This window comes from Monodelphis domestica, chromosome 3, assembly GCF_027887165.1.
Source record: "Monodelphis domestica isolate mMonDom1 chromosome 3, mMonDom1.pri, whole genome shotgun sequence".
Classification (NCBI taxonomy): Eukaryota; Metazoa; Chordata; class Mammalia; order Didelphimorphia; family Didelphidae; genus Monodelphis; species Monodelphis domestica.
In genome coordinates this window covers 166,055,003-166,082,579 of record NC_077229.1, presented here as the reverse complement: position 1 = coordinate 166,082,579, position 27,577 = coordinate 166,055,003, and the positions used below count along the sequence as shown (strand labels likewise).

The 27,577-nt window shown below is 35.3% G+C and overlaps 1 protein-coding gene across 1 annotated transcript; it reads right to left on the bottom strand.

Moving 5' to 3' along the window:
- Positions 1 to 6,086: 6,086 nt before the first annotated feature.
- Positions 6,087 to 27,455, bottom strand: SLC25A32 (solute carrier family 25 member 32). The gene is made up of 7 exons (XM_007488189.3): positions 27,302 to 27,455; positions 20,007 to 20,157; positions 17,737 to 17,822; positions 15,046 to 15,203; positions 10,473 to 10,586; positions 9,087 to 9,232; positions 6,087 to 7,442 (listed from the first exon to the last, which is right to left on the bottom strand). Exons 1-7 carry the CDS (start codon positions 27,453 to 27,455, stop codon positions 7,307 to 7,309), a joined length of 945 nt encoding a protein of 314 aa, XP_007488251.1. The 3' UTR covers positions 6,087 to 7,306.
- Between the last annotated feature and the right edge of the window lie 122 nt (positions 27,456 to 27,577).

Sequence of the window (27,577 nt, the reverse complement as noted above, 5' to 3'; positions counted from 1 at the left end):
CACATGTTTACTGACAAAAAAGGAACAGAGTTTAAATGTAGATGGAAACATACCATTCTTCACTTTATTTCCTCCATGAATTTTTATCTAGTATAAGCAATATGTGTTTTGTTTCACAACATGAAGAACATGAAAATATATATTACGTGATAACATATGTACAACCTATATTATATTATCTGCTTATTGGGGAAGGGTGGAAAGAGGAAGTAAACATGGTATGCAAAATGTCAGAAAATGAATATAAAACTTATATTGTCATATAATCTGAAAAAAAGAAAAAAGGTGACAGAGAAAATACTAATAATGCAGATTAAACTTTAAGTATGTCTTAATCTTTTTTTGCATGTGTGATCCCATTGTTAAACATTTACTATTGTACTTCTGGATATGATTGCCATTATCAAGTAGTTGAAGAATAAAGAATATGTGCTAAAAGTCTAGGACCGTTATATTAATTCCACGTTATTCCTATTTCGTTCTCCATAACATGTTTGCACCCTTGATTTTAACACTTTATTTTCTTCTAAACTCTGTTCACTTCTACTTGTCATTGACTGAAACAGTATTCAGATTACTCATGACCAAAAATGATGTTCAATGTGCAGTGGAGTCTGAAGCTCCACGTAAGCTCCATAGGGCTGGCTATAAATGTCTCAAGGCTGCTTCATCAGTTTTCAACTTAAGCAAAGTTTATTTCCAAGACCTGAATTATGAAGTCCTGGCACACATCAGCAGTACTTTGGCTGAACCACAATTCTAGGTTTAAACATAGGATAATTTTGTAAAAAAGGTTTTTTAAATGTTGGGTGGAGCTCAGTAATGGAAGAGTTTAACAGCTGCAGGTCTTCCACTACAAGCAACTTGGAGTGCCACCCTGTACAGGCTGAGGGGCTGATTCTCGTTTTAGCTCCTTCACATTTCAAGTCTTACACAGAAGAATAATGGTTAAGAGTAAAAGCAGGTCCCTTGGATTGTCCATCTCAGAGAATATACTGAGAGACTTGCCAAACTTAACAACTTTCTTAGAATTAGGAGCTTTAATCTAGCTTTTTGTTCCTTCAATCTAATAGAAAGCCATTTATGAGTTGTGTGATTGGCCACATGCCAGAACTGTTGCTTTCCACACATTTCATCCTATCCTCAAAAAAAAACTTTATGTGCTACAAATCTAGAGTATTTAAAGCAGAATCCACAAGATTTAAGTGGATCTCATCATAGAAAGGGAAATGAAATGATACGAGAATCTTTTTTTCATAATGAGCTCTGTCTGAATATTTAGTATGTGTCAAGCACTTTGCTGGGGATATGAAGAGAAGCAAGTTTCCCAGCTTTTAAGGAATTCACATTCTTATTAAGGGGGACAATACATATAGGAAGGTTTTGATCTGCATCATAGCAGATCGAAAGACCTGGTGATCCTTTGGGTACATCAGCAGGTTAGATAGTAGCTTACCTCGGTTCCTCTGGGATACAGAATCAGTCAGGACATGCTCTCAGGACCCTTCTAATATAAAAATATGTAACCAGCATTCATTTGTTCACTGCTGCAGATGTGTCTAAGTCAACAGAAAGAGCTATATTTTCTAATGCAAGCTATGTGTTGACTTCATATCTTTGATGATGAACTAAGGAATACAGGTTTATTTAGTATCCTGGAATCTTACAGTAGAAAAAGGACCTTAAAGAATCCTTTCCAACTCCTACCTGAAGCATGAATTCATCCTATCATACTTTTAAAAAGAGAGGGTCATCAAGACCTTACTTGAAAAGCTCCACTGAGAGAGAACTCATCTTCTCAGGCAACTCAGTCCTCTAGTAGTTCAGAAGTTTTTACTTAACTGAAAATTGTCTCCCTTAATAACTTCTACCTATCAGCACTATGGGACCAAAAAAGGATTCTTTTATTTTTCATGATACTTTTCAAATATGCCCTTCAAATGCCTTCCAGGGACAAATACAAGCCTAGTCATTTCTCTACATGACAGACCTACAAGTATTTGAATAGTTATGTCTCCCCCTGAATTGTCTTTTCACAAAGCTAAATCTCAATTCTTTGAACTGATCCTCATGTAAACTCAATGCTCTTCATGGAGGGGTATGCTGGCAAATGCTTAACAAATAGATCTCTTAAAAAAAAAATTGGCAGGAGCTGACTCCAGCATACCCCTGCCTTTACCTCGTTGGATTCTTTCTTTTGGATGCTCAAATTTAAAATAGAACTTAAATATAATGTAAATTATATTTATAAAAATATTTAGATAAGATAAAGTGTGAAAAAAGGATGTCCATTGCAACCAATACTATCCAATATTGTGCTAGATATATAAACATTTAAATATAATATAAAAATAAAATGTAAAATGTAAAATCAGATTTAAATAATTGGAGGAATATTAATTTTCATGGGTGGGCCAAGCCAGTATAAAATGGCAGTTTTACCAAACTAACCTAGCTATTTGTGCCATTTGAATTAAACTGCCAAAAAATCATTTTATTGAGCTAGGAAAAAACCCCCAACTCATTTGGAAGAGCAAAAGGTCAAGAATATCAAAGGAATTAATGAAAAAATGTAAAGAAAAGAAGTCTAGCAGAGCCAGATCTTAAACTGTATAATAAGGCAGTAATTATAAAAACTATCTGGTACTAGCTAAGAATGGTGAATTAGTAGAATTGAATAGATATAAAATACACAGTAAATGATTTTAATAACTTTTTTTTTAATTAAAGATTTAAGCTTTTGGGATAAGAATTCACTATTTGGTAAAAATTATTAGGAAAACTGGAAAGCAGTCTGGTAGAAACTAGGCACAGACCAACATTTTATACCATATACTAAAATTGTATACATGACCTAGACATAGAGATATATTATAAGTAAATTAGAATATAGAATATATTACTTATCAAATTTATGCACCAGAGAGTTATAAAATAAATAAGAAACAGCATTATGGGATATAAAATTGATAACTCTGATTACATTAAAAATCCAAGCATTTTGGAGAGCAATCTGGAATTATGCCCAAGATGCCTTTTGACCCAGCAGTACTATTATATTTGTTTAGCAACTCTTTCTGTGGTGGCAAAGAACTAGAAATTGAGGGGCTGCCTATCAACTGAGGAATGGCTATATAATTTGTGGTATGGGATTGTGATGGATACTACTCTGCTGTAAGAAATGATGAGCAGGATGATTTTGGTAAAACACGGAAAGACTTGCATGAAATAATGAAGAGTGAAATGAGCAGAAATAAGAGAACATTTTATATATATAATATTAATAAGTTTGAAGAGTAAGTGTGAATGAATAAGCAGTTCTGAGTTACATTAATATTTAAATCATCTACAAAGGACTTATAAGGGAAGATGCTATATACCTCCGGAAAGAAAATTAAGATATGGTATGATATACTGTATAGCTTCACATACTTATTTGTGTCAAATGTTAGTCTTCTCTAATGTGGGGTTAGAAGGGAGAGAGGGAAATAACTTGAAACTCAAATGTAGCAAAAAATAAAATAAAAAATTATAAAGCATTAAGGGTTATGTGCCAGGCATTAATGTTAAGTGCTAATGACAAAGATACAAGAAAGACGGTCCTTGCTCTCAAGTACCTACAATCCTAACAAGGGAAGACTCAATGTTGGTGGGGAGCAGTATGTGTGGTGGCATGATTTGGAAAAGGCCAGCAAGAGATGTGGAGGACTTGTTCCAAGACAGAGAAGATCTGACCCCAGATACCAAAGCAGAATCCAGGATTCTCATGGGAGGGGAAGAGGGTAGGGGGCAGTATGGTTTGATGCTAATTTAATGATCAACATGTTTAACTTGTTCTAAATTCAGCTACTTGTTGCCATTACTATTACTATTCATTCAACACCTCTTCTCTTTGGTAACAAATATATCATGAGGACTCATCTAATATCTTCTTGAAATCTAGACATATCAATAGCAATGCTTGATTTAGTAATCTTGTCTAACCTCTACCCTGCCATAAAAACCCCAAAAGGATATAAAATCATCTCAGTATAACTTATTTTTAACAAACCTATACTAAATTTTTTTATTTTTTCTTAAGTTTTTTTGGTTATAAACTTAATAGCAATCTCAAAAAAGCAGTTGTATATCAACTAGCTATTTATGGGGAAATGTAATATATATTAGTTATAGATCATGTTGTATTATATGCATCTACATACGTATATGTAAATTCTGACTCTACTTATGTTATGATTTTGTATAAGTCATTTTACATCCACACTCACCCACTTTAAAAACTGTAGCTTAAAGGTTAACTGTAAGGAAACATCCTATTTGCTGTTTCCTGTTTAATCTCCTTGGTACTTAGCAAGTTTATGTTGCAGTAGGGATAGAATGGAGTTCAGTATGCAGTGCACGTGTACCTGTTGCTTTAATATTAAAATGCTTGTTTTTTTATGACCACTTTAACACAGAGTAAAAGTGTTTACAACTTTAGTAGATGCTAATTAGAAAAGCATGTAAGGATGAGTCAAAGGTATTAAGTAGGTGGGGGCAAATAAATAAAGTGATCTAACTAGGAGACACAAATACACTCCTATTCAAATGGCAGAACCCAGTACTTCCCAAGCAAAAACAGAGCTAAGGAATAATTGGCAATTGGCAGCTCTAAGATTTTGATAAAGAGAACAGAGAAGATCAGAGATAGTGCTTTCATGTACTGATCATTTAAAACATGATTCTCTTTTCTTTTGGTTCTTCTTTCAAAATTCCAAATATGAGCATTTCCTAGGATTGGGATTCTGCTCTTTCCTCTCTTTTTTCTGTGCCTTCCTTTGGTGGATCTTATGAATTCCCATCCCTTCAACTCTCACCTGTTAATTCGAAATTGTCCAAAACTCACATTTTCTGCTGTCTATTGGATAGCTTTTGCCAGGATTGCTTCATCTTCCTCTCCAAACTTATTTCTCAAGCTGACTTTTCTACTTCTCTTGGTGGCATTATCAACCATTTCCAGGAAAGAAGCACATCATCTTTGACACTTTCCTTTTCTTCCCCCCTTCCCCAAACCCTAGAGACTTTAGAACATACTCATTTATTGGGGTAAATTCTGGCTCTTTTACTTACAACTTTGTACAGGTTGCTTCACCTCTGAGCTTACACATGCCCACAACTGTAGTTGTATGAGTTGACTGTAATAGATATGTATATTTGCATCACTTCCCAGGGATTTGGTGAGAATCAAATTTTTAAATGCCTTAAAAATTTTATTCTAATAAGTGTCTGATTATCATTCATTAGGTTGCAATAGAAAACTAGCCACTCCACCTCTAAGAGACCTTTTCCTGTCTCTACATAGGGCTTCACTATCTTCACTTCCTCATTCATCTCATCTCTTGGTCCAATTCTTAACCACCTTTCAAAGTTAAAATGTTTCTTCTACCTCTCAATTTCTATAGTAATTTATACTATATAACACAGAGGCATTTAGGAAGTATCTTTTATCTTATTTGGCATTTTTCTATCTTAATTCTTTTTTAAAAAATCCTTACCCTTCACCTTAGAATCACTACTATGTATTAATTCTAAGAAGAGTGGTAAGGGCTAGGCAATGAGGGTTAAGTGACTTGCCCAGGGTCACACAGCTAGGCAGTATTGGAGGCCATATCTGAACCTAGGACCTCCCATCTCTAGGCCTGGCTCTCAATCCACTGAACTACCCAGCTTCCCCTTTGGATATCATAATTCTTGAACTGTAAATTAGGTTATCTCCTCTACTATACTTGACTGTCAGTCCTCTGAAGGGAGGATTCATATCCTGTTCTTATTTTCATTTCCTATAGTACGCTGCCCAGTTCCTTCTACATAGTATGCACTTGATAAATGATTACTGAATGAGTGAAAAGAAAACTGATGTTGTCACATATAGACATAGTATTAGCTTTATCAATGCCATGCATATAGGAATTAAAATCAGGATCTCATGAACTTTTTGGTATAATCTACTAGTTCTTGAGAAGCATGAATGAGAGGATTTTATTAAAAACTTAAAACACATTTCCAGGCATAACATCAATGCCTATATAGGAAATACACATAACTGATTATTTATGATTTCATCTTTATTTGAAAAACAATACCATTCAAAATATAAAAATAGATCCATTTTCAAAGAACCATGTAAATATGGCTTTGAAAATTGCAATGTTTTATTTACAATAAACAGATGGTAGTGCAATAGCAATCATAGGTATTTATGATAAATAAGAATATAATGACTAAGTCAACATTTTAGGGGGAAGGGAAAGGGGAAGATCCTTTTAATTAAGCCACTCCTGCAATGCCACATAAAAATAAAATCAACAATAATGGGCATAGGTACAATTTGTATCTAAAATATGAATCTGACCAACCAGTGGGATACTCAGGTATCCCAAAATTACAATTTTACATGGGAAGATTATTTCTCACTTTACATATAATCAAACTGGCAAATAACACAACCAAGCCTTTCTGAATTTGCCATAGACTCTATAAGCATCTCTATTAAATGGTATGTAAAATGTTAAATCAAGACTGAGATACTCTTAATCCTGGACCATGATGAGGTTTGCAAAATCACAAGTATATTCAATGGCAGTATTCAGAAAACTTGGATCCAGAATTAAACTTTAAAGCATAGGGGGAAAATGCTATTATAATAGATACCAAATCTACTTACTCCCTAATCCTTAACGATGAATGGAATCTCACCAGAGTGCAAACTGACCCAAGATTAAAGTATATCACCAGTGAATACTTGTTTCACTGTCCACTGATTCTGATATACTCTGGGTTTAAGTGCTTCTTTCAGCAAACATTCTCAAGTTTGAAATCAATACTTTAAAATAAACTATTACATATATGCCACCATGAATCTTTACAAGGAGGACTTATTATTGCACAAAAGTAGATTTTAAAAACCAATCCACACAGTTCAGTTTAGTAATAAAGGCAAATCCATCTAATCCACTAGACAAATGTTGCAAAATTGGCTTCTATTTGAACAATGAAATGGACAAATTCACTGAGCTATATACTTCATGTCAGTTTTAATATTGTTTTGATGGCAGCTATTCTAAGCAAAGGAAGTCAAGTCACATAGATAAATAAGAGCAAGAGCAGAAAATGGGTAAGGGTTCATCAGTTATTTGACTTCTAATGGTTAGAGGTTGATTTGAATCATGACTAATGTTTCTTTGCACTATTTTCTTTCATGTTTTGTTTTCATGTGCTAAGGGATACTTTACTGCTGTAGCAGATATTTCTGTTATCTTCCTTAAACTTACTCTTCTTCTCCTCTAAGGCCAAGTAAAAAATGGGAGACATTTTCATAAACTACAAAGGTAATACAGCAGGCTGGAGTCACTCTAATCAAATTAGGGACAATTCCTTTGTAAAATCCAAGAATGCCTTCTTTCCTATAGAAGAAGAAAAAAAAGAAGTTAGTATCCAAAATAACTAGTGTGAAAATACTGTACAAAATTAAATCAAAACATTTAACATAGTAGGAAGAACATCTAAAAGTTCTACTTAATGGCAGGTTGAACAAGGGAAAAAAAACACACTACTTCTTACTATTAGCTTCATACCATCCTCAGTCCCTTCATTATCCAACTCATCTGTTGGTCCAATCCCTAACCATTTTTCAAAGCTCAAATGTTTCTTCCTCCTCTCAATTTTCATAGGAATTTATTCCACAGAAAAGAAATTATTTTATTTTAAAATGTGGCTGCCAAAAAACTTTACTCATAAGATTGAAATTATGCATGCTTTATAGAAATACTATAAACCAATCATCATACTCATCTATAATTTAATTTTATTGACACAGTCTATATGATATAGGTACAAAATTCAGAAATTAGGTAGACTCTTCACAAATACTTGTTGAATAGAACTGAAGAGACAATGTAGAGGGATGGAAGGGTCAAATCCTGGTGTAGATCAACATCCTTGATCAAGCTTTACTTTGACAATTAAGATTGTCATCATTTCATCTCTTCCTTTTTCTTACTAAATCCTAAACTACACAACCCTGGCTTCATTTTTCTTTTCCTTCACAGTCTCAACTCTGGACACAATCAATTCAACACTAACCTTTCCTGTACTTTTCCACCCCAGTTTCTTGTCCTAGCATCACACAAGCCTTACACAGCCCTATCCCACCATCTATCTCTTCTATTTTTACTCACATGCTAAACAAGGTCCCATAAAGTTAGGCAATATGTTTTATATACATTCACTGCAAGTTTGTTAGTCAACCTACACTGGGGACTTATTCCTCTCTAATTGTCTATCTGACTCTCTACTAAGAGCTGAGGACCTTGCCTCATCACTTTACTTGTTTTTGTAATTATAGTACTTAGCATTTAGTAGGCAATTAATTTTAAAAAACTGATTGAAGGATACAATGCTAGAGTTGGAAGTTAGGAAGTCCGGAGTTCAAATACTGAAATACTTGTCTGTGTGACCATAGGCCACAGGCAACTCTAGATTTACACATATTGCCTTAGAAAAGCACAAATTAACATTATTGATAGTACTATATTTTTTGTTAAGTATTTTCCAATTACATTTTGGACTATATTTGACACCTATGTCTTAGGCATAACTGTAACTGAGTTACAAATGAGTTGTGATCTCTGTTTAATGGAAGAAATTTACCCACCTACAAAGTCATAGGTATTTTAGATATCAAGTTGAAAGGAAGTGTACTCATCACAAAAGTATAACTCAGCTTTGAAAAAGGTCTGAAACAAAAGAGGAGTGTGAAGAATCTACTACCACCATGAAGCCATACTTATACAGAATAACAATATATTTGATTGTGAGGTTAAGTATTACCCTGAGATAAAGTATCTACAAGGGGTCAGTCATTGAGTTTGGGGATTTCTCAAACTGTTTAAAGCAAAGATTCCTACTCCATATAAAAAGCCAAGAAGCAAAATCCAAGATTACTATCACTCATAGGCTAGTCATTGCTTACAGCATTATAATCAATTAGGCTGTGTGAGATATTTGTTGTACTCCAAATGAGATTCAGTTAACTGCTGCTGCCTTACCTCCATGTCCTTACGATTACATCAAGCACCCCCTTGTAAAAAATGTGTTGATCTTGAAGTCGGGCTCTCACTACTTGATATGGGTATGTTGCTGCCACAGCAAATATTTTTGACAGTGCTGCAATTGATATATATTCTATTGTGCTCTAAAACAATAACACAAGATGGTTATTTTTTTATCTTTTTATCTTTATTTTTTATCTTTATTATCTTTTCTGGATATTTCTTAAATTGCACAAATATGGAAATAAAGGAAGGCCAAATGCCACACTCTAATCGTAATTATCTCTAATCTAACTAATCGTAAGAACTATATCCTATCCCATTTATGGCGAACCTATGGCACAGTTGCCAAAGATGGCACACTGAGTGCTCTCTGTGGGTACTCAGCCATCCCCACCCCCACTACTCACTCCCTGCCAGAGTTCATTACTAGAAAGGCAGAGGAACTTGGGAAGTGCATCTACCTTCCCCTTCTCCACCAAAACTGATGACATTTTTTACATCTCTGCCCCACTGGCCAGTAGCCCAATAGGAGTAAACAGGGATAAGGTAGGTGGCTCACAAGTGGCAGAGCTGGAGGAGAGCAGAGTACTCAGGACACTTCCTTCCCCCTCTCTACATGCACTAAGGACATTCCTCACTTCACCCACCTCTCTGTCCAGCAGCCCAAAGGAAGCGTTTTCTCCCTCCGCTGTGTGGGATAAAGGGGAAGGGGGCAGGCAGGGTGTACCCAGCATGGGGGAGGGGGAGGGCAGCACATGGTCTCTAAAAGGTTCACCATTGCTATCATATTCTTTGTGGTTAAAAAATGGTGACTGAAAACATCTCTTAATAATGTATATGTTATATATACTGTATACTGTATATACAATCCAGTGAAATCCACAGAGGAAATACAACCACTTTACTCATTTATGGAACTGTTTAAAAAAATAACAACAAAAAAGCAAAAAACAAAACAAGAAATCTCAATATGTTGCAGAAACAATTCTATTCTTAACTTGAGTTTTATAAAGCCTACTTTTAAGGCCTCTTAAATGATGTACTAAAGTTAAGCTAAAACAAAGCAGCAAAATACAGTAATCAATATGTGCTTAACTGCAAACTAAGATTTCTTCAATATATCCATATTCTTATTAACTGCAAAAGGAATTTTAAAATATTTCCAAATGTTAACTTTCCAACAAGAACACAATTTATAACGTGATGCAAATGACAAAGTGAGAAAGTGGAAAAATTAATTTTTAAGTATTGAAAATTGAAACCAAAAGATTAGTATAACCTAAATTTCTAGCACAACTGATGCTTGACAGAGCTTAACCAATTTCATGGTACTTATTTTCTATAAAAGTAAATTAGGCTATCTTTTGAAGAATTTCTTACCAACTGTTCATCTGGTAATCTACTGACATGTGTATTGTACTTCAATTTCAGCAGTTCATATGCCATGAACTGAAGTGCTCCGTGTGATGTTCCAAATAGCCCAGGCAGAAATCCCTAAAAGATAATCATCTTTTTTAAAAAACAAAAATAACTGTAATATCTAATTTGAAATAGTAAATAATTTTTTCTATCTCTTCTTCATATGTGTTTTAATATGTATTTAAAAACTCCAAGACCCTTCAAGAGTTTCTTTGTTTAAAAAAAAAAAAGTTCACCATAAAATCATGGATTCTGAAGCCCAGAAGTAAGTGACATGTTCTAGGTCATGATGGCAATAGCAATAGATGGGATTTGAACATAGGCCATCTGATTAAAAAAATAGGGATCATTGTAGTATATTGCATCACCATTTTATGACTAAACTTCAAGTGATAAGCCATTTTAAACTTAAGTGGGCAGACCTGCAGATGACAAAGAACCAGGCTTAGATCTCTACTTAAAAGTGTAATACTTCAATAAACCTGATTTTTCATCAATGTGGTATGGTACCCTTCCATGGAACAGCACTTTTTCCCATCTCCTGACATTATGTGGATAACCAGTGAAGAAATGCTGATTGTCTATTATCTCTCAATCTTCCTGCATAATTGACCCACCTTCCATCTTTTATATATGTTAATGTTTTGTAGCTTTTTTTTTGCTTGAAGCATTTACAAAAAATCTCTAGCTTCAAAAGAGAACTCACCTTTGTCACAAACAAAAACAATTAAATGAAATTAATTAAAAGCAAATGACTCTGAAAGCAGATAAAATATTCAATACCTCTAGTTCCCTATCCCTCTATTGAGATGAACCAAAATTAATTTTTTGCCTTCAAATTTAGCTGCCTTATAGTGTTAATTTCAGTAACATTACTGTAAATAATCTTCATATTGTTCTTATTCTGGTTTGCTCTGCATAAGTTTATATAAGTTTTTGAATACTTCTTTCAATGCTTCATATTTGCTTCTTCTAGGACAATGACATTTCATTATATTTATATAAATCACAACTGTCTAAACCATTCTCCAACTCATGTACACCTGCTTTTTTTAAACAAATATGGATACTACTAATATTCAGAGATATATAGGGCCTTTGTCTTTGACCTCTCTGGTGTATATATGTACTAGTAGGACTATTAGGTCAAAGGTTAAACTGTTAATAACTTTTTTGAATTTCAAATTCTGTTCCCAAAAAACTAGTTCAATTCACAGCTTCACTAGTCATTCTTTTTTGATATCATTTGTGCCCCTCTACTACATATTTCTCCATTGTTCTGAATCATCTGCAATTAAAACTTTTTAGAAATTGTAGTGTTACATAATACAGCCATAAAGTGTCACTACAAAAATACTGGTGTTAAAAGTTGGAGCTTTGTTCCAAGAACCTCTAAGTCATTAAATAGTACAAATTTTCCCACATGCAAATTAGCCCAATCTCTTTCTCCTATTTAATTTTGGGCCCAGGCCAACCTGTTCTGCTTTTCCAAGATAAACATATTGACAAAGCAGTTCTTAAGGCTGTCCAATCAGAGGAATTAGAGAATCTTAACCTTAGAAAGGACTTTAGAGGTCACTTAATCCAACTTATTCTTAATTTTATTTTAAAAATATCTCCGTGAAATTACCCCCCCCCCTTATTTAACATCAATATTCTTTTAGTGCATTAATTAAGTACCACACATTGTGCCATTAGAGGAAGCGTAGTGTAGTGGACAGAGAACTGGACTTAGAACCAAAAGATCAGGGTTCAAGTTTTGACATGACGTATGCTGGCTCAGCTCAGCCAAGTCTCCTATCCTTCAGTATTCTAGGCATTTCTTTAAGACGAAGAAGGTGATAACCTGCACTAGTAGAGGAAATTTCCTTACGGGGAGTTCATACCACCAGTAAAATCACAGGTCTAATCCCTATCTTTATTCTTCCAGTGAAGCTATATGGTTACAAACCATATGATATGATAATCTCTATTGAATCGAAATTATGCATCATCTAGGGTGGGTACAAATAGGCTGAAGCACAATAACAATTCACTCACTGGATGTAAGAAGCAATGGACAAAGACACTTCCTAGCTGTGTGACCCTGGGCAACTAACTTAACCCCTATTGCCTGCTCCTTACCACTCTTCTGCCTTGGAACCAATACATAGTACTGATTCTAAGATGGAAGGTAAGAGGTTAAAAATTTTTTTAAAGGAAACAGTGCCCAGGATCATCTAATACCTGATTAGATAAGAAAGTAGGTCAGTCATTTTGAGAGAGGGATAACAGAGTTTTTTTTTTTTTTTGGCCTGGGTAATGGGTACACCCTGCTGAGGTAGCTTATAAGAAGGAATTTGCTTCTGACCCATCATGAGATTCTTTTGGTTAACTTGCCTATCATTCCCATGTGATGTTAATTAGACATATAAATAATGTTAAGAGATTTACAGATAGAACATGATGGATAGATTCTCTTCATGAAGGATGTATAAAAGGCCATGAATAGGAAAAATAAGGCATGAATAAGTTTTGCAATATTGTACACTGCTGAAGAATTCACAATAATGAGATGAGATCACAGATTTATTCTATTATGCATGTAATGTTTTTATTTTCTAGGGTGAAGAAATAGGGGAGAGTAATACTGACAAACTGCAGAGATATTTACATTTAAAAAATACAATAACCTTTATTTAAATTTGTAAACAACATTTTTAGCTGGAGGTATATAAAAACAGATAGCAGGCCAAATTTGGCCAGCAGGCTGACAATGCCTGGAGTAGAGAAAGAGAAGACAGGCAAAGAATTATGTAATGAATTAAATATTATAATCAATTTCTTGCACATGTAATCATGTAAGTAATCAATATTCTCCTGTGCTGATTAAAGCAGTACAAGAGTTTCAAAAGTTTCATGGCTAGATTAAATCATAGGTTCGTTGATCTAGAGCTGATGTCTAGTCCTCAAATTATAGATGAGAAGGCTGAAGCATAAGATGTGAAGTGTCCTGTCCAAGGTTATGTAATAATAACAATAATAATAATAACTATAACACAACACTTTGAATGCAATATCCTCTATAAAAGAGTCATTGGAATTCTTTCTGAGTTTATCTGTAGACATCTGGAAATAGATTTTTCTTATCCTGTCCAAAGCCTTAAAGAGGTTAAAAGGCTGACTAAAGATTGGTTAGTTAAAATATGAATTGTAGGCAACAGCTAAATGGCTGAGTGGACTGAGAACCAGGTCTAGAGACAGGAGGTCCTGGGTTCAAATGTGGTCTCAGACACTTTCTACCTGTGTGACTCTGGGCAAGCCACTTAACTCCTATTGCCTAGTACCATGTTGGCAAATCTAAGGCTAGTGTGCTAGAGGGGGCTGCTCCCCTTCCTTCTCTCCACTCATGCCTGAGAACGTTTCTCACATCACCCATCCCTCTGCCCAGCAGCCCAATGGGAGCGCTTCCTCTCTCCTCTCTCTTGAGGGTAACTCAGGGGCTTACATGCAGCAGATTGGGCACTCAGTCTCTAAAAGGTTCGCCATCACTGGCCTAACCCTTATTGACCTTCTGTCTTGGAATCAATATGTATTGACAATACTATGTATTGATTCCAAGACAGAAGGTAAAGGTTTTTTAAAAAATTGAATTGTAACTAACAGAAAATATAGGCCATAGCATTTTTATAAATTTGAAGTTAACATTTGTTGCCTGTCATGTACATCACTGATATGACACTGATGAGAGTTGTGTTGCTGATCCTTTTCTTTTTTTCTTATTTTTAATTTACAATTGTAAATTATAAAAATTTGAATGATCTTGCTTCTTTTACAACTTGATTTGTAAAGCAAAGAAAAATATTCATTTCACCACTAGAATTGTTTAATGCTTAAGTATTGAATGAATGCCAAAATTACTTACATATTAAAATAAGATGCCTAAAAACAATTTAAAACAGTTCTATTTCCCTCCCATCAGTGTCCCAGTGATGCATTATATAGTAGTGAATATAAATAGCCTAAAGAAATACAATACCAGTACTGTGGATTATATTTCAGTTTTTATTAAAACTATTATTTCTTCTTAGGCTTATTTTTTTTCAGGACTGAGTACCAGAATCTTTCAGAATATGAACTAAAAGGTGAAAGAAAATTATGTGGTGATGAATGTAAAATGGAGATTTGAACCCTAGACTTCAATCCCCAGAAGTCCTTGGTACTTCCCAGAATTCCCTATAATCTCACCTGAGTCTCCACCTGGGCAAGATCACAATGAATATTTTAACTGGCAGCAACACCTACTACGCTCTCTTCCATGGCAGTGATGTAGTGGGTAAGCTAAGTGTGGGGGTTTTGAATGGGCTAATCAGCCCTAGGCACGTGGTATTCTTATTTGTATTTTCTTTATTCCTTGAATTCTAATAATCTTTAATAAACCTCTTAAAATATAATATTTCTGTTACTAGAGACCAATTTAATTTTTATACTAACAATGCAAATAACAATAGATAAAATTATTTATTATAACTATTTAAAATCAAATAAAAAGTACCTTGTACAATCCACGCACACCTTCATATTTATATAGCTTTACAAGTGTATCTATCATTCCTTTGTACTGCCTCTGTGAAGAACTGACAACATTATACTGTAACATAAGTCGAGTCTTTGTGACCCACAATGGGTTTGTGATACAGAGTGTCATGGCCCCTGAAATAGAGAAGATTAATTACATCTGTAGCAATTTGACTAATGAACATCACAAACTCTTAAAAGTATATTTTAATAGAAAAGATGAACTTTCCTTGGAAGTCAGGAGGAAAAGAAATGATCTGAATCACTATATTTTCATCTTATGGTAGACCCAGGGGCCATAGCTGAAGAAGGCTAGGAAAATCATTTTGAAGAGATGACAAGATTTTATTGAGGATAGTGAGGCCTATTGGAACAAGGCTAAAAAAAGTAATGTTTCTCTGTGAAGTGTGAATCAGACTTTCTTTTAGTACTCCTACTTAGTACCTCATCAGACACTAAGTAAGGGAATTTGCAAGTCACTTGCTAAAATGAGTGATAACTCCAGAACTCAACACTAAGTAAGAGTGTTTGCAAGTCATTTGCTAAAGTGGGTGATAACTCAGTCAGAAACTTGTGAATCATTTGATAAGAGTGAATATCATCAGAGGGTAAGAAGGGGATACCACAGACACTGCCCCACTGGGCAGTGCTAGACAATTTGGAAGCTGTGATTGGCCCCTGTGAAGAGAAGAAGGGACAAGAAGTCACTATAAACGTCCTGAACTTCTTGGGCTGAGGGCTGTCGTCCTCGTCGTCATCATCAACTTGGACTTCGTCTTCGACTAGTGACCTATCTCTGGGAGGTAACTTGGCACTTGGACTGGCTCTTGGGTTAGTAAATAATTGGATTTTCCTTTCCTGACTTCTGGAGAGATATTAACTCTGGTTGAGGGTTAACAAGTCATGCTGGGCTGAGTAGAGCACCAGAGCAAAATTAGAGTGATAAGCTAAATATCTTTTCTACTCTTTTTGTATTTCTCTTTGTAAATAAAAGCTATTAAAAGTCATTTTGACTTGAGCTATAATATTTTAAATCAGTGACCACAACATTATTTTAGAATTCTCACATATATTTAGTCAAACCATTAATTTAATTCCTTACACTCCTTGGGTACATTTTGAAGGGCTTGACTTGGAATGGGAATTTGGGTGTCTCAAAGCAGGTAAATAGTGAAGGTACTTAATGAAGTTGGTTTCTTCATTGCTCTTCCCTTTCCATTGGTTCCTAGGACTTCATCTCCCAGTTCTTTTCATCCTTCTATTAAGATGCTTTGATGAGAGGTTTGGAGGAGACGTGGGTTGGGGAGTCAAGGGGAAGGGAGAGTTATATTTTCTGGGCTTCTGCATTGCATTTTCTTTTCTTTTCTTTTTCTTTTTTAAACATTTACCTTCCATCTTAGAATCAATACTGTGTATTGGTTCCAAGGCAGAAGAGTGGTAAGGGATAGGCAATGGGGGTCAAGTGATTTGCCCAGGGTCACATAGCTAGGAAGTGGCTGAGGCCAGATTTGAACCTAGGACTTCCCATCTCTAGGCCTGGTTCTCAATCCACTGAGCAACCAAGCTTCCCCTTGCATTGTCTTTTCTGTTGAGAAGAGTGGAATACTTTCTTATAGAAATATTTTAAATGATCAGGTTGCCATACCACCTAACAAAAAAGTTATCTAACTTCAAAAAAAATTCAGTTGAAATGATATATTTACAACAATAATGAATATTAAGCTTTTGTGGTCTAGCATGGGAAATTAAATTTCTTTATATAACACTGTTTCTGTGTGAAACACAGGGAATATCTTCTTTCTGAGTTCTAAAGTGACCTATAATTTTGGAACAAAACCATTTGTAATTTGAGGATCATCAGAATATATGATCTTAGACATTCATACAACATCTTGCTCTTTTAAGTCAATCATTTTAGTATACTATGAATCATTTTCACTATAAAAAGCATGACTGCCTTTTTCTAAGTTGTAGCATTATCCATAGCAAAATAGACATAGGTGGAAAAAAAGCAAAATGTGATATAACCCCATGTTCTCCTCCTGTATTTAAATATCTGAATAAACAAAACTAAGTTTACAATCAGAGCTCTCATTCCACAAAAACCAGATAAACAAAGTAACCAATTATAAAACATTATTTTACAAATGTGTAAAATAATAAAAACAATTTTATAACATCTTTAATATCTACATATTTTCTGAGTTATCTACGTAGTTAATCAATACATATTAAACTCTATTATGTTAAGCACTGAACCAGATGCCATAAGGGAAAAAGTCACACTTCATATTTTTGCTCTACATGTACATGCTAGTCAAACAATACTGTAAATCAAGTAATTGAGAAACTAAAACACTAATTTTTTTCTTTCTACAGACTATACAATGTGTTTCTTCTTATTAATAGATCTGTAACTTTGCTTAGATGCTAAAAAGAAATTATTTCTCTGGCCCTTAATTGTTCTTTTACCTTGGAACCAATACACAGTATTGATCCTAAGGAGGAAAATTATTTCAAAGTTGTCCAAAACAAAAGGTAAGCCCAAGAATTCCAAATAATATCTAGTAAATGAAAAATAGTCACCATAAAAAAGGTATGATAAAACAACACTTCAAGTTTTATATATTAATGTGACAGGAATTTTATGGATTATACATTTTCTTACCAGCTTCAGCAGCTGAAACGAGGTATTCTGTTGCATCTAGCGGTTCTGTTCTCCCTTCTGTCTTATATGATTTAATGGCATTATAGCTAAAAGAATTAAACAAGAGATTTAAATGAAAATCAGGAAAGAAACTCCACATTAATGTCTGAGTTATTTGAAAATGTGTCCCTTATATAAATTTTAATATTTAAATTGAAATCATAATACTAACAAAAATGCCTTATGTTTCAAACATTGGGCTTTAGCAGAAGAGTTTTTTTCCCCCATAACATGGCACCTGAGAAGTTGCAATATGAAAGCAAAGAGCAGTTCTGAAGTATAATATCAATACTTTCTTCAAGGTAGGAGATAGACTAGATTTTAATTAAGTACATATCTGATCAATGGCCTGAACATAAGAAAGAAAATAGACCAAAAAAAGCAAATGAGTTTTTAAAAGGAGAAACATTCATTCATCAAATGTTTATTGAGCTCTTAGTATATGCAAATATGGAAAACTAATATTGAATTGAGATATTTTTTGAGAAATAGTTTCCACTTTGGTCGCCAAGAATAGTTTGCTTTTGAAACCACAAAACTGTGTCCTACAGGCTACAAAACTGGGTTGGGTCCTCCCTTTTTTTGTATAGATCTTTTACAAGCTGGTAGAGACCTGTTCCCTGTTTATCTATACACAAGAACTTGATTAGGTGATGAAATCAACTAGTCAAGTCACCTTGGGAGGTACGGGCTGGGCAGCCATTCTGATAGTCTTGCAAGGTAGGAAGTGAACCTCTTTGGTGTCCTGAAGACCAAGCTCTTCTAGTGATTGAGATCTGAGTTCACTTCCTTATTCCATTATTCCATTAATGTTCTTCAATCAGAGAAATCCTAGGGAGGGACTAAGTGATAATATCAGAAGGGATGTATATTGGTTTGCATGACAGGAAGTTGATCTTTTTTGGGCTTAGGCAGCTTTCTGGCCTAGCTGCTCATTTTGGCCCCTCTCTCTTCCCTAGCCTGGCTTGAGTTCTGTGGCATCTGTTTGGACTGTGAGGCAGTCCATTGGCTAGTTGGATTTTCTTGAGCAGCAGATTAATAAATTAATATTTTAAAACAAAAAAATATAGCCTCCAGAGAATTTTATTCATTACACAAGGCCTTGTGACAGAGGAAGTGAGTGTTAAATACAAATTTTAAATAAGTTCATGTTCTTGATCCTAAGGCATTAATAACCTAAAAATAGGGATGAATTTCCTAACAGTTAAGAGTTATCAGAAAGTAGAATGGGCTGCCTCAGAAAGTACCAAGTTCTCTCTTAAGTGAGAGCTTTGGATGCCTACTGCTCAAGTATGTTGCAGTGGGTAATCCTTTTGGGTGTGGGATAGACTAAGTAGGTGAAGAGAATTCCTTTAATTCTCAAATTTTGTGATTCTAGGAATGAAGAGAAAGGAAGATGAAATGAGAGATATTCTAAAGTTAGAACCAATAGGCCCTGTGTCCAAAAGAATTGTAGCAATTTCTAAATGGAGGGATAGAATAGGTTTTGAAGTAGACTAAAAAGAACTGAGAAGTGGAAGTTGGTCAAAGGTTTTCCTCTCAGCTACTTCTCTTTCACCTATAGTTCTCATACAGCATTATTGTATATTTTTTTAAGGGTTATGTGAGAACCAACATTCACTTTTGACTTTTCTACCCTGCCAGATTCACAGTATGGAATTTTGCATTCTTTGAGAACTCTAGAATTAACACCCAATAATTACTGATAACCACGAACACCTCAAATGACTACAATTCATAGACAGTAAAATACATTTTCATTTTAAATGTTATTCAATTTTATGCCTTCCCACAAATGCTTACCTAAAACTATTAAATTATGGCAAAATCAAGGTCCAATGATATTTAAAGTCCTATATATAAAAATCCCCATTGTTAAAAGTAAATGTGAATCATGAAAAATAACATGGACACTACAAGAGAAGTTTACTTTTACTAGTGCCTTGACAATTAGATTTTTTTGTAAGCAGAGGGGAAATTAGGTAGTAAGTCTAACTTACAAGAGCTTTCCCTTAAATGGAAAGCTCTCTTCTACTACAGATATATTTAAAACCAGAGACCATGAAGACAGTTACATCACATCTTTCCAAGTTCTTTACACAAATTTCAGCAAGTTGGTAAGGCTGGTTATTTACCTTTGTCAACATTATGCTATAAAAGGAAAGATAAAATATTATATTTTAAAAATCCATGCTATCTTAAAATGTTAAAATCTCTAAAGACATACTTACAAGAAAAAATATAGTCCCCAGGATAAGCCTGCACCCCACACATTTGGGGTTACTCCTTGATAAAGGCCTCGTAATCCATCAACTTTCCAAATCGTGGTCAAACAATGTACAATTCCATTATATTTTGGTCTGAGTTCCAGTCCATCACTCACTAGATAATAAAGCATATAAAAATCAGTTAAAATTTAAATCTATTTTATTTCAAATGAGATATTGGTAAAATGCTTAATACAGTATCTGGCAAATAGTTGGTGCTATAGAAATATTTATTCCTTTCCTCATTCATCTTATCCCTAAGATCAAGGATCTGGAAGAACTCTCCAAGAGTCATCTAAAACAAGCCCTTCATTTTACAATTATGAAAACTGATGCTTAAAGGTTAATATTTTGATTGATGCTTAACAGGATACACAAATTATACTGACATTGAATAAATCTTTTTTGTGTGTGTGTGAAAAAAATTCTGAAGATAAAATCTTTTATGTAAGCAAAAAGTGTATTTTGTCTTTCAGTTCTACATAGTATTTTTCCTCAAAGCCCTCAAAATGCCATAGAAATAACATTCATAATCACATAATTATTATTTTTCTTTAACTGATGACTATACCATGTCATGTAAGTTATCCAATACAAAACCTCCAGTGGCTCCCTATTCCCTCTAGGAAAAAGTATAAGCTCTTTTGTTCAGTTTTTAAACCTTTTCACCACCTGGCCCCAAATTAATATTCTGGCTTGGGAAAAATATTTTTGTATTTTTTAAAATCTATATATCAAGACTTAGCACAATGTTTGGCACAAATGGGTTGCTGATATATTTATTAGATGTTGGATATGAACCTAAGACTTTCTGATTCTGAGGCAACTCTCCATGTATTTATACCACATTGCTTCAGTTATGGGTAGATTTTCAAATAGGCAAATTTATTTATGTGTGGAAAATTTCCTAAAAACTAGAGTTATTCTAAAGTATAATGTGCTGCCTTAGGAAGAGGTAGATTCTTTCTCAGTAGAGGTTGTTTCTGAGCAAAAACTGTGATCACTTGTTTATGTTGTAAACAGCATTCTTTCAGATATGGGGGTTGATCTCTGAGACCCATTCTAACTCTAAAATTCACTTTCAAATGAAAAACAAAAAAAACCCAATTTTCTTAAACAATGAAAAAATTCTGAATAATAAATGTATAAATATATATAAAGAGGGGGAAATCATTTTCTATTTTTGAATCTGACAAACATTTTGAATTTTTTAAAATGACTATTTTAATTGGAGTACCAAGAATCCAAAAAAATTTTTACATACAAACCTAAAGTTTTTGACAATACTGCATCTCTTAATTCTGTTTCAATAGTTTTTTTTTTTCTAATGAAGACTAAAGAGGAATCATTAAGAGCTGAAAGAGAAATACAATTCCCTTTATAACCTATCTGCCCAATAGTGCAGTTTAGCTAGGCCTTTAAATGAACTAATTATTCAATTTTTCTCTCACTCAGCTCTTTTTCATGCTCTCCTTGAGTTTTAAGTTTCTCTTCCCCTTGCATAAGTCTTTTGATACAGTAAACTGTCTCATTTTTTTCTCCTTCATTTCTTTTAACATGAATCTCATATTACTGTAATATGCTCCAGGTGGAGCTAAGAAGCACCTGGCTTGTCAAAAACAAACTGATTATAGTTCTAGTGCAAAGATCTACTTTTTTAAAGTAGTAATTTTCCACCCTCTTTTCAGACAATTTCAATGTCTACTATAATATTTTATTCTATAGTTGGTCACAGTCATATTCATGCGGTACTATTATATACAGAGCTTAAAAAGAAAAACAGCATAAGATAATTTATCAATGAGGTATATCACTCGAGCGTAAAAATTCATACTACTAGATACAGTCTAACAGGTGAATATTATTAAATGAAGATGTCTCATTCTTCATGACTCCTCCCCCCCCACACTTTCCTGTTAACTTCACACTTGTCTTACAATCTTTAACAGCTGAGAAGTTGGCTAATAAGCAATCAACAAAAAACTGGGCACTTGAGAGCAAAGGCATTGTTCTAGGTGCTAGGGAAGGGGTTCAGAAAATTCCTTAAGGAGTTTAAAAGCTACTTGGGAAGAGAAAGCATAAATATGTAAAAGGTTAAACAATAGAAACAATACTATAAGGCAATGTGTGATTAATAGGCATTTGAGTGGCACAACTCATTAGTACTGGGTTGAGATGAAGTCTCATGACCTCAAGTAGCCTGTGAATACCTGTCTTCCTTCTATATTACAGGCATTAAAAACAAAACAAAAAAACCCAGTCCTTTTATGTGAAAAATAGGTGCAACGCAAAGAAGAAATGTAAATATAGTCTAAAATATTTTTAAAGAATAATAGAAGTCCACAGGGAGTTGCTTTGAAAATGCCGGTAATATGGCGAATAAATCACAAAAGTTCAATTTAAAGAATGTTTTCTAAACATGTACTCTGTTCAAAGAGTCTAGGGACATACAAAGATAAAATGAAAAACTGATCTGGTCCTTAAGAAACCTGCATTATAATAGGGGACACAATATGTACTCAGAAAGAAGATAATTTGAGGGGGAAAAGAGTACTAAAAACTAAGCAGAGCATCAAGGGTTATTTTAATCTTTTTTTGTGTCGGATCCCTTTTCAAAGTGTTTTTAAATGAATGAAATAAAATGTATAGAATTATGAAGGAAAACTATACTGAAAGTTATTAAAATATATTTTTTTAACATTTTCTGGAGCCTCAATTAAGAACCTTTACTCTTATAATATTGTGCTTGGTGATCATGTCAGTTCCCAAGATTTCTGTTATCAAGTCTATGCTTTTGATTCTGAGACCTACATATTCAGTCCTAAGTGTACCTGAACTATTATTTACAGTAATAGATTGTCCTTGCCTCAAGTCTCCAAATGTAAAATGGTCTGTTTGGCATTTAAAATTTTTCACCACCTGGTCTAGTTTTCTTGAGACTATAAAATCCAGCCACACCCATCTTCTTGGTCTATTTTGCACACTACAGTCTGTTTCTTTGTCTCCCAATTCTGTGCATTTTCAATGGCTATTATCCATGCCTTAAGTGCTCTTTCCCCTCATGGTTGGCTACTGGCTTCCCTGGCTCCCTTTGGGACTCATTTTCTACAGGTCTTTATTAGTCCTTGCACTGCCTTCCATCCCCTTCTTCCCTCAGCTTCTGAGATAAGCTATGTACTCTCTATATTATCTTGTATGTACATTGTTTTAGTATGCTGCCTCCCTAATTAGAATATAAGCTTCTTGAGTATATGCATTTTTTTTTTTGGCTTTGTGTGCATCCTTATCATTTAGTACAGGTGCCTGGCACAGAGTAAAAACTAATTTGCTTGCTGACTGTTGGCCAACTTCTCTTAATATGGTAATCAAATCTATTTCTTTTTCTTCCTCCTCCTCCTCCTCTCTCTTCCATAATGTAAGTCAGCCAATAGGATGCCTGACTCCAAAGGTGAGTTTTAGACTAATCATCATATTTATTCTATGCTCCCATCCTTTTATGTATTGTCTTTCCCTATTGATAAATCCTGGGACCAAAGCCGCCTTTCCTCCTTCTCCCAGCATCTGCCTGAGCCTGGGACAGAAACTGCCACAATAGTAAAACCTGGTAGGACTCTGAGAATTCCCTATCAGACCCAGACAAGTGACCTCCTGCATCACTGACCCTTTCCTACCCCCCCACTCCCAGGTACCACACCCCCTTAGGGCCATCCAATAATCTGAACACAAGTTCCCTAACTTTGCCCAATAGAGACAATCCAGATTACCTAATCCCAGACCACCACCCTAAAAAAGATTCCTACCTCAGTGGAGACCCTTAGCCATCTACAGGTTGCAGCCCACCCTACCCTACCCCCATTCCTATCTCCCTCCCCCACCCCCTTTCCAAAATAAAGCCTTGCTACATTGCTCAACTCTGTCTCATTAGTCATCAGTCAGGTCTGATACCTATTAGAATAGATGTTCTTTGAAAGCAGGGAATATAAATCTTGCTTTTTTGTATTTGTATCTCCAATCCTTAGCATAGTGTCTGGTGCATAGTGCTATTAAATACTTAATAAATGCTTTGTTAGTTAGCTAGTCCTTATCAGACTTTTAGTCCCCATGTGAATATTTCCAGGGAAAATTACTATTTCAGAAGACAGCTTGCTATAGATTTGAATTTGGCTAAGTTTTAGAAAAATCTTCCTAATATTCAGCTGAAATGACTTTGTAACTTCTACAATGAATGTTATGGACTGTCCTACAGAACTACAAAGAATAAGTTTAACACCCCTTTTCTAAATGACAGTTCTTCAGATATCTGAAAACAGCTATTATATATTCCCTCTCTTCCTACCATGTCCTTTTTCAAATGACAGTTTAATGACACTATAATTTTCTTAATATGTTATTAGCATCAATATAAATGGATTGATAATATATCTTAACAGTTTCTTACCCTATTCAACCTATTACCACTCCATGGTTGTACCTGAGATCTCTTTATTACATAGCACTATGATCTTGAATTTGGTATTATTCCTAGTTCCCTTACTTCCATTCCCTTTTCTGTTTTCTTTTCCACAATTCTTTAACTGGTTTTCTACTTTTATTAAGCTTTCACTCTGGCCCCCTCCTTATACTTCACTCATATCATCAATGATCCTGGGGAAATAACACATTCCACCTCCAACCTAGAATCTGTGGGCCATTTCTTCATTGTTTACCAATACCCTAGAATCCCTTTTACATATGCCTTTTCCCTAGATCCATTATACCAGTTTCAGTTGTTCATTTTCTTTGCTCCTACTTTACAAAATGCTTCATGAGGAGACAAAAACTGGCATAATCTAAAACTACTCCCACTACCTGGTTGAAGAAGTCTGTAACATGGGCCTTACAGGACCTAACCAAATGCTTTTAATTGCTCTCTAAGAAGTAAACCCAGTGCTAATCACACTGCCTCTGTCAAGGACTTTCCCTATTCCATCATGCCATGCTTAATCTGAACCTGTCTTTAGGGCATACTTTCCCCACCCCTTCCATTTATCCACATTTTTACCAATTTACTTCAAAACCTATCTCAAGACTCAACTCACATTGGAGACACTGTTGTGCAGTGGTAAAATGATTGGTTGGGTGTCAGAGGATATTTAATCAACATCCAGATTCTGCTATTCAACTCCCTCCAATATGACTTTGGCAAGTCCCTTAAGCTCTCCTGGTCTGTTTCCTTATTATAAAACCAAGGATTTAAAACAGATATTCTATGAAGTCTTCATCCAACAATAAACGAATGATTCTATGATCTTTTATAAAATCTATCTGGAAAACCTCAACACTCATCATTCCCATTCTTGACAGTATTTGATTTCATTCAATTTAGTACTGTATTTTATACATTGTTCAGTATAGTTGTTTGCTTCACATACATTTTCTCCTCAGTAAGTTTAACTACTTAAGTGAGGAATAACTGATATTTATATGATGGCCAAAGTATGCAAAGTGCTTTGGCACTTATAGGTATTATCTTCACTTTACACATGACAAAATTGAGATTCATGCTTACTTTGTACTACTTAGTAATAATTCACTGATCCAGTACTTTGAAGCTTGAGTTTTTCTCACAACTACCATTATAGGTGGTTACACATGAGGCTCTGAGATATAACTTTCCTACAATCACACAATAGCAAGTTCCTGAAAAGAGACTTATAGCCCAAAATGCTATCTGTACCAAGCTTCATTAGTAGAATCAGATTTAGATCTTACATTTTAGTCAAACTGTTGTATTTTGCATATGAATACCAGGAGGCAGTGACTTGTGTTCAGAGGCACACAGATAATAAGTAGCAAAGTCAGAATTTGAACTCAGACCCTTAGACTCAAAAACCTGTCAACCTCTCCCATTGAATTGTGATATACTATTGTATATGACACAAAATACTTTAATTTGACCCCAAAATGAATGAAATTCTCTAAATAATTGTATCAACCACTTTCCAGGTCTAATACTTGAGACAAAACCTGATCTGTAAGCAACCAAAATGTTAGACAAGAACAAAATTAATATTCTTAAAGCTCAGTTGTTCAAGGAGACTTTTCCAGAACTTGCAAGTTAATTTGCTTTTTCATATTTTATATTGCTTTCTTGTTTCCACAAAACATTTCATTTGTTCTTAGAGTAGATATTACAGATATTCCCTCTATTTGACAGGTGAGAAAACTGAGGCCCAAAGAAATTAAGTGGTCATTCAGTGAGCACACATCAAGTCAAGCACTTATTAAATGTCTGTGCAAGGACAAGTGGTAAACACTGGAGATTTGCCAGTCTCCCTAAACAGATTCTGAGCTTCTGGAGGGCAGGGGCAGTCCTTTGCCATTTTTGTATCCTCATCATTTAGTAAGTACTTAAAGAGTTTACAGATTAGCAGATCAAAATAGAAAGAATGGCAAAACTAGACTTGCCCTCAAGGAGTTTACAACCTACAAGGTGGAGAAAGTAACAACATCCATCCAAGATACAGGAATAAGGAGTCAAGCATTAGTATTAAAGGCATCAGGAAAGGCTGATTAACCAGGCAAAGGGATTTGAACTTGACTATGCAAATCATTACAGCTCAGAATATCTAACCATAAAATGCCAATATGACAATCAAACTTTCCAAAAATGTATTCATGCCTTTCTTCTTGAAAGAGTTAGGCAACCAGTGAGGTCTTGATAGCAGGTTTCCTTGCATCCCCAGCGCAGAAAGTGCCTGACGCCTAGAAGACCCTAAATAAATTCTTCCTGAGGAGGTTCAAGTCCTACTGCAGCAGTCACTAAATTTCTCCATGCCTCAGTTGTTTAGATAACTATGATTTGAGTGTTTAGAGGAGTTGCTCCAGAAAACCATTTCCTCCCAATCCTCCCTACACGTGGGGTGTCCTTCCCCCCGCCCCCAGGCCCTGAGGCTGCTGTCGTTGGGTGTCGTCTCATGTGGGTGTCCTCTCATGTGCTTGTCCCCATAACCGCCCAGGTGGCAGAGACTTCAGGGTCTCATGGTGCATGGTGCACGGGAAGGAATCCCGCATTTAGAAACAGTTCAAAAGCTGCCCCTTTCAAGGCACCCCCAGTGCTAGGGTCCCGCGGAGGGGAAGCTATCCAAGAAGCACTCTGCCAGCCCACCCGTCCAGTCTGTCAGTCCGTACGTCCCCTTGCTGGACTGCGGGGCTGAGGGACAGTGCGGAGCCGCCGCCGCAGCCTCCTTCTGTTCTGCTGGAGGTGGGCAACCTCTTACCGGCGAAGCGTATCTTCACAAGGTCCAGCGGATGCAGCGCCAGGTTGGAGAGGACGCCGCCGCTCACGCCCGCCACCAGGTTCTCGTACCGCACATGGCGGAACACAGCGTTCATAGGGGATGACCCCGCAGTCGACTGGCCCTGGTCCGTCATGATGTAGGGAGTCGTGGCCACTAAGGCCCCCAGGGCCGCGGAACTGGGACGAGACGCCGTCGCCGCCACAGTAGTGACCGTCGCTGCCAAGATCGGCAGAACCGCGCCGGTCTCGAGCCCGG

Bases quoted from the DNA above. Each gene is read 5' to 3' on its own strand.
- SLC25A32 (XM_007488189.3), bottom strand. From the start codon at position 27,455: ATGACGGACCAGGGCCAGTCGACTGCGGGGTCATCCCCTATGAACGCT. The intron at 9,233-10,472 runs GTAAGAAATTCT...TTATTGTTTTAG, and splicing joins GATTACCAGATGAACAGTTG to AGCACAATAGAATATATATC. The intron at 7,443-9,086 runs GTAAGGCAGCAG...CTTCTTCTATAG, and splicing joins GTAATCGTAAGGACATGGAG to GAAAGAAGGCATTCTTGGAT.